This window comes from Eumetopias jubatus, unplaced genomic scaffold, assembly GCF_037043125.1.
Source record: "Eumetopias jubatus isolate StellerSeaLion01/CBP00866 unplaced genomic scaffold, mEumJub1_p1.0 scaffold_11, whole genome shotgun sequence".
Taxonomy (NCBI): Eukaryota; Metazoa; Chordata; class Mammalia; order Carnivora; family Otariidae; genus Eumetopias; species Eumetopias jubatus.
Genome location: NW_028274817.1, coordinates 91,887,579 through 91,899,385, shown reverse-complemented (window position 1 = coordinate 91,899,385; position 11,807 = coordinate 91,887,579). Strand labels below are relative to the sequence as shown.

Below are 11,807 nucleotides of genomic sequence, written 5' to 3'. Positions count from 1 at the left end.
TTAAATACACACTGAAATACTTAGGACAGTGCCTGGCAATAGTAAGCTCTCAGTAAATATTAGCTATTATTTTTACATTGATCTAAACGCGCCCTTCCACCAATCAGTCATATTCCTGGGCAAGGTATCTGAACAAATCACTGGCCACTTGGAAGTCTCCTGGGGTTGTGCAGCAGCATGCTGGCTGACCTCTGCTGCTTTTTTCTTAATAACCTCAATACTAAATCCACCCTAAGTAAATTTCCAAATCATTTCCTTGGACATACTGTCCACTCCCATCAAACCAAATGAAAAAGGAACTTCCCCAAGAAATAATGAAATATACATTAACAGTTTTCCTTTCTGTCCCTTAAGTTTCCTGATAAGTTCTCTTAAAATTTTCTGTATATTGATTTTATACCAAGAACTTGGATAATAAATATTAAAGTAAAATATAATGGGTAGTTCTTTGTGGGAAAAATCATGAAAGAAAGGAACTTTTTTAAATATAGAAATTGGATTCTGAATTTAGAGTAGCAAAATTTTACTTTTTGAAATTACCGAATTAATAATGGTCCAAATGACTAACAAACGGTTAGTATCCTGTGGCTGAATGAGTTATTGTATTAACTGCAACACAGTTATTAGTGGTATTTAAATTCAAATCATGTATATTTTAGTTTCTGCTTGCACTAGCTCAGAGTTAACTTTCAAACATAAGGTTCAGCCCCTGCTATTAATAACTTGATATGTTCTATTGAATTTTTCGGTTTCTTCCTAATTCTGAAAGTACTTCTATACATTCTGAAATGGCATTTCAGCAAATGAAAAAAAGAAGTTGGCAAATCAGGACCAATTTCTTCTTTCGAGATCAAACTAATGCTAAACCAGACTACTATCCAAAACATCTCCATGCAAATTAACTAGAGAGAGTTGGTAGTTCTCTGAAACTTGTATAAATTTTATTACCGAAATTACTAAAATCACATTGAAAACACCTTAGAAGACCCCAACCACCTATCAGAAAAAAAATCACTATGGGCATCCAGTCCCTTTGATTGAACCTGGGTAACAAAAGAGGCAAAAGACATGGTTTATGCTGAAACCTAAGATTTGAATGCTAGTGTTTTCAAGCTTTAATAAAGTATATACCAATTCCAAGTACCAAACATATCAAAATTCATATTCATGGGTTTATTCTTAAGCATCGAAAGCAAATTCTGCTCACTGAATCCTATTTTGATTTGCACGAGGCATTCAGAGATAAGTTATAATCAGGAAAAAAGTAACCACTGAATGCATCGTGTTTTAAAAAATACAATTAACGTTTCAAAACCACACTTAAAAAGAATACCCAAAAAGTTTACTCTTTTCATAAAATTTGAGACAGTATTATCCTGCAGATAAAAATACATTTCTTGTATATACATGTAGATTTCTACATGAAAGAAAGGACTCAGCTCCCGACAGAAAAGGGCTGACCCTTGATATAAAGACATGTTAGATTGCCAAACTGATGTGATTCCCATTGTAAGGAGAACCGAAAACCGAAGGATAAAGGTAAGTTAAAGGAAGGATAAAGTCCAGTCACCTGCTCCTGAACAGCGGTAGAGCTGGGCGAGAAGCAGGGGATAACAGTAGAAATAAGACACCAAAGAAAGGCAAAGAAGGCCTCGACTCTGACCAGAAGTGAATGGAGAATCAAGCGAAGTTGAGAATAGATATGACATAGCTGCAGTGAGATGCTTGAAATTAGAATTTGGTAGTTGATAGTTAACAGAAGCTCAAATCACCTTAAAGTGGACTTAGAGTGTCTACAGTTTACTAGAGAGCCAATATTCCAGTGACCAGATAACTCAGTACAGTATTATCATATAAAAAACTTTCCCAAATAACATTAGGTCACCAGAAGACCTTTGCTTCTGATCACATTCTCTGAAGCTTAAAAAAGTCCCTGACTCACTGGGAGAGACAGCACGGTGCTCCAAAAAGAAACTCTGCTGAGATGTGTCAGTTACCAGAAACTCCACTTGACCCTGGACGGGCACTGGATCTTGGATTCTTCAAAGTGAGGGCACTGTAACCAGGTTTCTTCCAAGCAAAACATTTTACCGTTTTGTTGACAATGAATTAAGGTGGGATTGTTTAGAACAACCCCAAGTGTGGTGGGGAAGGCAAGGGGGGAGAAGTTAAGCAAGATAAAGAAATGTCACAGAAATTTCATGCAAGGGTGGAACACTCAAGTTCTAGGTTTCCTAATTCATGCTGTATGCAGAAGTATCCTGTAAACTAAATTTGCCTAACAGAAAAGTTTCCATATCTTCAACAGATGAGAATGATTGCAGTATTTGGGATCCTTGATCAATATGAACTACTCATTGTCTCTTCTCAAAGACGGGTTCACCTTCTTTTTTACCCAAATCCTACACTAAAAGACAACTACGGTGCTAAACATTCACCACCAGTCAAGTTAGGAATGTTCGAAGAAAATAAATTAAACTTGAAACAAAGAAGATGTTTTTGGCCAAATTTCAGACATGTATCATTAGAAATTAATTATTGGCCCCACCAGGTGAAAGATGAAGGGAGGCCAGGAGAAGTCTATAGAGCTGATATACACACAAGTGAGTGTCACTGTTTTTTGTTTTTGTTTTTTTTTTAAACCTAGTTTTATTAAATATTGCTTCTTTGGGATGTGTTTATAACAACTCCCAGAACATTTCATGTAAGGATTCAAAGCGGGCATATTAAAATACAGCTTCAATATAAAGTTTATCACAGTTTTACAGTATTCAAAAATGACAGACCTGCCTTAAAAAACAAAACAAAAACCAAAAAAAGGACTATTACACCCAAAACATAAGAAAACAATTAAATAAACAAGTTTGGCATTTCCATAACTTTATAGTATAAAACAATATTAAATCTATTACTGGCAAGCGGACACCAATGTTTTCCTAGTTTGAAATGTGTCCCGTTTAAACACACTATACAAGTTCACTATACAAAAAAGACTGATGGTCTTTTTGATGAAAGAAGTGCACCCTGAAAATTTTTGCCAGTTTAGAATATTTAGCTCTTAAAGTCAAAAAGTCCTTTTTTAAACTGAAGGCTAAATTCAGATTTTTTTTTTTTTTTTTTTTTTGCTGTTTTGTCTCATTTGTCAGCCTTCCTGGTTTAAAAACAATAGTGTCTATGGACGCCCACCAGGGGGCAGTGTAAGATTAGCCATTAAATCACGAACAGCTGCAAATATTGTGCATTCACCTGCAACAGAGAAAAATGGTCATTAGCTATTCGCAATACAGGAAAGATGCTGTCAACACACCGGTGGGGGTAGGGATAATTAAATCTAAAATCAGCAAGAACTTCAAGGGTCAAAATAAAAGACTAAACTTTAACTGCACAGGTTATAGGGGATTAAGCGTTGGTGTTAAGTACCAAATACTTGGTTTTGTTTGCTTTTCTTCTCATGGGGAAATTCTGGGTAAGTCCCAGTTAGGTTTGAATTTAAGGAGATATGCCTTGAGTTTCTCCACTGAAACACTGGAGCATTGAATAAGCCTTTAAAGTTGGGTTTCAAGAGTACTGCCAGTTTATGTATTTTGAATCTAATGAAAAGATCTAGTTTAGATTTATGCATCCGTTACAACATCAATGATGTCCTTCTAATGTTGCTTTAAAAGCCAGACAAAAATGTCCATGATTGCACTGTCCAATAGAACCTTCTGTGCTGATGGAAATATTCTATATGTGCACTGTGGCTCCTGAGTACCTGTCATGTAGCTAGTGTGCCTGAGGAACTGAATTTTAGTTAATTTTAACTAGCCTGAATTTAAATAGCCACATGAGGCTAGTGACAGTTATACTGGGCAGTGCACTTCTATGACATATATCGGAGTTTTCTCAAATGTAAAGGAAATGATCAACTTCTCGAGTTCAACATGAATATCAATTAATAAAAAGAGAGTGACTTTTCTTAAAAGCACTTCACTGGGAGGGGAGGAAGTGATGGGTTCGGGGCGGGGGGCGGTGAAGTATGGCACACCGACAATCCAAAAACAAGACTTGTTTGGGGGTGGGGGCTAATGACTCATCCTTTCAATTTCCCCCTTGCTCAAAGAACCCAGAGACCCTGCCTCGTACTTCTTGTGAACATTACACAGACTTAAATATAATAAACCCAAACCAGCTGTAAATAATATAAATCAAAAGCTGGGTCCCTTTCCTGGTACGTGGCCTAATGCTACGGTGGCCGCGAATGAGAGAACGGGAGGCCTTGAGGGAAGAATGGCCTTCTGGCCAAGGGCGGGATGTGCAGTGACCCTGTGCAAGCTACTGCAAGCTTCCCTCCAACCAGTACAGAAAAAAAAAAATGAAACCCCAGGTTTGCCCAGTCTAAGGTAGACATAAAAAAAAAAAAAAGACTAAAAAAAGGAAAGAAAAAGAAAAACACTCCGAAAACATCCCAACAATTTCTCAAATAAAAGGAAAAGTTATATCCTTCTTTTTCCTTTTTAAAAACACATTTTGATTACTGACAGATAGAAAAACGTGTTTGATCCCAAGAGGATCAAAACATTCTTTCCTTTTAATTGTAAATTCCACAAGACATAATGATAATCATCTGCTTGTGAAGGAATGGTCTTATCATCAAAGTTCTACTGGACTGCTACTTTGAAAATTATTTTAGCTTTAAACTTCGATTCTGAAGGACCTATTTTTAGCTGAAAGAAGAGATAAGTCAAAGGATGAAAGCAGAAAACTGTAAGAAGTGGAAGAAGTCTTACAACAAAAGAAGCGTACCCTTCTCTACTGCCCGGTGCATTCCTTGTAAACTCTATGTGAGTGAAAACTTGCCTATGTATATACAATATGGAGAAATAAACAGTGAGAAATATAATTTCTCCCATGATTCCTGTTTCTAGTAAAATTTTAACACTGTGGTACCTAAAAAATGTTTCAGAGAACAACTTTCCCTCATTTAAAAACATAATTCTGTTACACTACTCTAAGCAGAAAGCTATAGAGGACTTCCTTAATAGTAGAAATAAGCAAATTTTAATTTAAATTTAATTTCCTTAAAATTAGCAACAAGCAAAATGCAAGAAAAGTTCTCTTTGCTGAGCTTTAGGTTTTGTGACAAAACATTCAAAACTGCCAGGAGTTGTGTGTTCCGTGTAGGCTACCACAGTATGGAAGGGACCTGGTTTACCTGCCAGAAACATTCAGAGTTCCTCGAAAATGTTGTTTGAGAGCTTCATTGTGCACTTGGTGAAAAGGTTCACTTGCACCCGCCTGACACTTATATAAGAAGCCCAAAAAGCAGTGATGCCATTTGTATCAGCTTTTATTCTTCACAAAACATTTAGAAGATACAGAACTTTGAATGATAATATTCTATTCATGATTGAACCATGAAATATGAGAAACCGACATGCATTTCAACTGGTGATGTACAGAGTGGCAGGTATCGATGGTAGGGCAGGAATTCACAGCCATGAAAAAGTCTATCATCCTAACCTACGGCTCTGTGGCAATGTGTGCTAGAAATACAAGCTTCTGGCATTAGCAACTGGGTCAGTCCCAATAGTAAATCACTAACAAAAATGAGGTCCAGGCAGCAGAGACATGGACAAAAATGAAGAACCAGTGAGAAAGGAAGAAAGCGACAGGCAGACATTAAGAGGGCCACAGCAATCAGCGCTCTGTTACTAGGACGGGGGGGGGGGCGGGGTAAGGAGGGAGCAGAGGGAAGAAGGAGGAATCTCTCAAAAGAACTTTTATAACATATACGCAATAAAATATTATCTACTGGTCATGTACCTTGTCGTGGTGGGTTCATCTCTGCAAACCTCTTCAGAATGTTGCTGACCATCATGGGAGCAGCAACAGAAGAGTTCTGCTGTCTGGGAATGTCTGCCTGTTGGGTTGTACCTGAAGCCATGTCATAAATGATTGGAACTATAATACTAACAGGTTCTTGGGGAGGGACCGATGTTTTCTGAGTTAGTTGAAGCTGAAGACACACAACACATACAAAGAGAATAAAAACGTAATAAGAAAATAAAACATTTGCCTACATTTATCAAAGGTACTATTATTTACTCTATCAGATTAAGATACCTCGGGCATAAGAAAACTAGAGATGACAAGAAAAGTGACAACTGAACATTATGGTTAACGATGCAACCGTGCCACACAATTATCTAGTTCAATACATTTCTGTTATTACTAAAGGAACCGGGAATACATCACGTCTAAACTGACAATTAAGGAATCTGAACCTGTGTCTGGCAGTGACGGTTAACTCTGTAGTAATCCAAAAGTTGTTCTATTATCCTTGCATGCTTTTTCCTCAGGGGCCTTGTGCAAGCGTGTGCATGCGCGCACGCACACCCCGCCCCACACGTGCACGCGCGCTGGGTGGTACTTACAAAAAATAGCATTTTGGATTTCAGCACCACAGCAGGTGTTCCCGGGGGTGCAATCGGCGGTGCGCTGGGAGGGATCGTCAGGCAAAACTGGACATTCCATTTTAGCTGTGTTGCCTGGTCAGGAAACTGTTCGTGAAATCATGATAAAGTGATATAAACATTTAAAATTACATTCTAGTAGAGGAGTAGATTCTGAAAGGTCAAAATCTTATTTTATACAATCTATTATTTTTTTCTAAGATTTTATTTATTTGTCAGAGAGAGACAGAGAGCACAAGCAGGAGGACTGGCAGGCAGAGGGAGAAGCAGGCTCCCTGCTGGGCGGGGAGCCCAAGGTGGGACTCGATCCCAGGACCCTGGGATCATGACGTGAGCTGAAGGCAGCTGCTTAACCAACTGAGCCACCCAGGTGTCCCTATACAATCCATTATTAACAGAACATAAAGATGACAGCCTGCATTATCTCAAAGAAAGTGCATACATGACGTTCCTACATGAAAAGTCCACTCCAGACCTATGTGACATGTTCCCCTTTCCTTCCCTCCCACTCCATTAATTCCCAAGGCCTATGGATTCTGCTTCCCTGCTGTCTCTGACATCTGTTCCCACCTCTCTATTTTCACAGATGCCACCAAGCTCCAGGATTCATGACTTCTCTTGTGGCCCCTAACAGTCTCTTCCAGTGGCTGCCTCTCCCGGTTCCTCCATCTACCACTGCCAGGAGAATGTCCTCGAGCACAGTTCTAATCGAGCTCACAAATGTTTAGTGATGTGCAGTGACACATGCTGTTCCCTTCCCTTACCCCGCCAGGACCAAGACCTGGCATTCAAGGCCCTTCTTAACTGGTGCCAACCTAGACTTCCCAGCCTCACTCCCAGCTCCTTCCCTAAAACATACTTGTCAAACTATGTTAATAATTTCAAACTGTATTCTCTGGTATTTTGTTTTGTTTTTAAAAGATGTATTTATTTAGTTTAGAGAAAGAGTGCACGCGAGCAGGGGGAAGGGCAGAGAGAGAATCCCGAAGCAGACTCCCTGTTGAGTGCAGAGCCCAACACAGGGCTCGATCCCAGGACCCTGAGATGGTGGCCTGAGCCGAAATCAAGAGCCAGCCATTTAACCGACTGAGCCACCCAGGCGCCCCCCAACTGGTGCTTTTTTTTAGCCACATGAATACTTACTCCTTCAAAAACTCAAATGGATATCTTTTTACTATAAGTACTGTTTCCTCTAGGCTACCAGAGCAGAAAGAAGCCAAATGTTGAGACTATTAGCAAAGGAACACTGCCATCCCCGGTATTAACAGTAAAACACCGACTGGAAAAAGGGGTGAGGTATTTTGAATTACCCCAAACAATACTAAAAACATTTGAACCCAAGTCCTGTAAGCTTGGAAAAATATGATCAGCCACCACCTGGATTCCATACTGTATACTTTCACAGGAAAGAGGAGGAATTCACCTCCCCTGGGAGGACGGATTTTTTTGATAAATGACATTAGGCCAATTGGGGGGCATGTGAAAAAGCTAGATCCACACCTCACATTTGACACCAAGGTATATTTTAAGTGGATCAAAAATTTAAATAAGTAATTTAAAAAATGAATCCATAACAGTATTAAAAGAAGCCATGGGAGCATCATTTCAGTATCCAGGAGCAGGAAGAGTGAATTAAATGTATTTGCTTTTGTAAGAGGTAAGCCACTGGTAACTCGGGTTGCCTGTAGGGGAGGGAAACTAGGCAGCTGGACAGGGATAGATGGGAAATTTCCCCCTGTATCACATCTTGATCTCAAGTCAAAAGATACAGGAGGACTGTGTTACCTATTCAAAGATAAATAAAATCTTAAAAAATAAGAAGAGTGTAAGAGAAAAACGGAAGTGCATAAATAGGTGAAAACCAATAAATACTGCTCCCACCAACTCCAACCTCTTCAGAGACCTTGCTATATACAGAAGTATGCATTTCACTGTAACTTACCAGCTCTAGCTTCATAATATGCACACAGTCCCTGAGGATGTGTGTAGGAGCTCCTAACAGCTTGGTGAAGGCTATTAAAGTATTGGCTTTAAACGGCGGTCCTGCAACCTACGGGGATGAATAAAGCAAGTTACTCCGCATTCTACTTTGACTCTTCTCTTTTGTTGACTGTATAGGCATACCTTGGAGATGGGAGTTCAGTTCCAGCCCACCGCAATGAAGCAAATATCGCATGAAGTTTTCTGGCTCCCCACTCCCCAGTACATATAAAAGTTATGTTTATTTACACCACACTGTAGTCTAGTAAGTGTGCAATGGTATTATGCCTAAAAAAATGTATCTATCTTAAAGAATACTTTATTGCTAAAAAATGCTAACCACCACCTGAGCTTTTAGTCACAATCATGGAGCACCGTAATAACGAAAAAGTTTGAAATATTGTGGGAAGTACCAAAATATGACAAGGAGACATGAAGTGAGAAAATGCTGGTGGGAAAACGGCCCTGCCAGACTCGCTCCATGCATGGTTGCCACAAACCTTCAGTTTGTAAAAAAATACAGTATCTGTGAAGCAATAAAACGAGGCATGCCTGTATTAAAACTATGCACTAAGAAACACATACCCTTGTTTCAAAGAATTTCTCCAAAACTTGAAGTTCATCGGGTTTCCACTGTCCTGCATTTTCAGGTGTCACTTTTAGCTGAAGTGTTTGGTTGGTTTTGGGACTAAGGGCTACTCTGCATTTCAGGGCATCAGTTTTAAACATGATCACTCCAGGTTCGTTGGAATTTATCAGCTGCAGCTGCAAAACATGAAGGATGCATCAAGTTAGACAAGTAAGACAAAGAGGAAATGGAAATGTTGCTCAGAGAACTGTTTCAGAGGGAAAACCACTAAAAGGTGATACCTGTTCCCAAACAAAAATATCTAGGCACTGAGCACCATGAACTGCTAACATCCCAAAGAAGGAACTATACATTAGGTGCCTCTCAATGGAAGAAGAGAACACAACCTATGGAATATTCTCGTAAAGTAACAACAAACTTGAGCTGGAATTCGGTAGTTAGATCTGCAGGGTGGATCAATATTATAGAAATGTGGGGGTCACAAGAACATGTTAAATAATTCCAAAGGGACGCAATCAGCAAAATCCAGACTGTGAGAAACTCGACAAGACAACGGATATAGTTGCTTCAACAATAAAAGGGACTTAAAGGCTTGTCTGGGTTCTGCTTTAGACTGTAAAAACCGTGACAACTTGGGAAATCTGGACACCAACTAGCTATCTGATGATAAAGAAATTGTCTTCATGGATGAAACGATGTCTGGGATTTGCTGTCAAACCACCTGGGGAAGGAGCTATAGAATAAACATGACTGACAGGGGTTCACTGCTGGAAGGTAGGTGATGAGAACACAGAAGTTCATTATACCCTCTTATACTATTTATACTCTCAACTTTTATATATGATTAAAATTTTCCACAAGAAGTTTTTAAAAAAGGGCACAGTAGAAGAAAAGAATAAAGAGTACCATTACAAAATGTTGGATCTGGATTGGGACCTTACACTGGCCCAGGGGTTGGTAAATTTTTCTGTAAAGTAATGGAGAATAAATATTTTAGGCTACACGGTCTCTGTCGCAACTACTCAATGATGCCATCGATGTTGAAAGCTGCCATCGACAATACATAAATTAATGGGTGTGACTACGTTCCAGTAAAACTTTATTTACAAACAAGTGGTGCGTAGGACTTGCCCTCCCCACCCCCCACCACAGGGCCAGTAGTTATCGACCCCTGCGCTCTATCGTAACATACTGATTATGCAGATGAACAAAATGAGGTTCAAAGAGCTGAAAACTTACATGGCTTGTAAGTGGCAGAGGGAGGGTAGATCACAGGTCTCATAATAATCATTTTATAAAATGCTAATTTATTCAACTTATGTTAAAACCTCTATTATTTTCAAATCTGAATATAAAGGTTGCAAAATAGCTTGGTGCCGTCCATGGAGTAGATATTTCAAACATTCACCATTCTACCTCATTAACACATACATATATCAAGAGTTATAAATAACTAACAGGTACTGAATAATACCAAGACATTATGCTAAGGGCTTTATATGAAGTATCTCGAATTCCCACAATTGTTATGAGTTAGGTAAATACTACTATCTACCATTATCAAAAAGGTAAAGGGATTTGCCTAAGCTTGTACTAGCTGGTAGCATGGTCTGGGTACAAACCCACAGAGTCGGACTCTGGAGCTGGGGCTATCAACTCTGAACTATCTCCTGAGGGTATCACCACAGGACACAAGTCTTTTTCTGACTTTTTCTAAATCAGTTCAGTTGTTCATGAATTTAAAGAGTTTTCAACCTTGTGATCATAAATAATTTTATTTCAATGGAGAATCCGATTCAAAGTCAGCCTGCCTGCAAGGGGATTCCAGAAGGCCCATAGTTGCTTGTACGCTACTCTCTGCAAAGGCAGATCCTGGGAGCATTTGTCCCATGGCACTGTGGGGACCCTGTGGGACCTATCTCTGGGCCCCTTAGCCATAGCACAGCAAACCATAAAACGCAGGAACATGTTAACCTAAGAATGGAAAAGAAAACAGTGGAGTCCGTTTTTAATGCCAGAGCAGGGTTGAAAGCACAGTTCCAGCGAGCTAGTTAAAGGAAGTGAGGGAACATCATTTTAGTTCAGATGCTGTTCTGTGGGGCAACTTATCAGCACCCGCCTTCAACAACCACCACTGAGGAGTTCACTAGGTACCCATACCGTTTCTTGTTGAATAATTCTTTGAAGGTGCCGTCTCATGATGACCGATCCAAGGAATCTCTCAAGCGGAGAACAAAGATAACTACCTGCCAGGCCAGGCACAAGGCCTGGTGTTGGAGAGGGCAGCAGTAAAATGTTCAAGGCACTGTGAGTGAGGATGGTAGGTATGGAGGCTGCCCAGGAGCGCTGAGGTAGTTTACGAGGTGGAGGCATGTTTGTTGGCAAAGTTTGGGAACCTTTTGGGAAGGAAAACATGTCATTTCAGTCACAAATACACACGGTCCCACTGTCCTGTTTTGCTTTTATTATAAATCTTTGATATTCTAAAGCAATCCATACTGTTTTCGTTACTCCTTGTGGCATAACAAGCATATGTTAGCTTCCTGTTAGCAAAATGGCCAGGGTTCTTCTCCCTGTAGCTAGGTTCCTTACAAAGTGACTTTGGAGCAAGCCCTTATAGAGGGACAAGTCTATTTCTCTTCCTGGGATCTGGGCTGGCCCTGTGACTTGCTGTGACTTAAAGAATGCAGTGGAAGGGACGTGGTATCGGCTGCAAACTTAGGATTTCACTCATGTTCCTGAAACCCCATCCAGCCACCAGGTGATCAAGCCTGTGATCAAGT

The 11,807-nt window shown here is 39.8% G+C and overlaps 1 protein-coding gene across 2 annotated transcripts in view; it reads right to left on the bottom strand.

Annotated features, from left to right (window-relative positions):
• Positions 1-1,731: 1,731 nt before the first annotated feature.
• MED14 (mediator complex subunit 14) overlaps positions 1,732-11,807 on the bottom strand; it is a 71,915-nt gene continuing 61,839 nt past the window's right edge. For both annotated transcript variants that reach the window (XM_028113455.2, XM_028113456.2), the window contains 6 exons: positions 11,185-11,420; positions 9,021-9,200; positions 8,398-8,505; positions 6,417-6,542; positions 5,806-5,998; positions 1,732-3,246 (listed from right to left, as the gene is read on the bottom strand). In XM_028113455.2, coding sequence (XP_027969256.1) covers positions 3,173-3,246; positions 5,806-5,998; positions 6,417-6,542; positions 8,398-8,505; positions 9,021-9,200; positions 11,185-11,420 — 917 coding nt within the window. In that variant the 3' untranslated portion in view covers positions 1,732-3,172. The remainder of the gene's footprint in view (positions 3,247-5,805; positions 5,999-6,416; positions 6,543-8,397; positions 8,506-9,020; positions 9,201-11,184; positions 11,421-11,807) is intronic.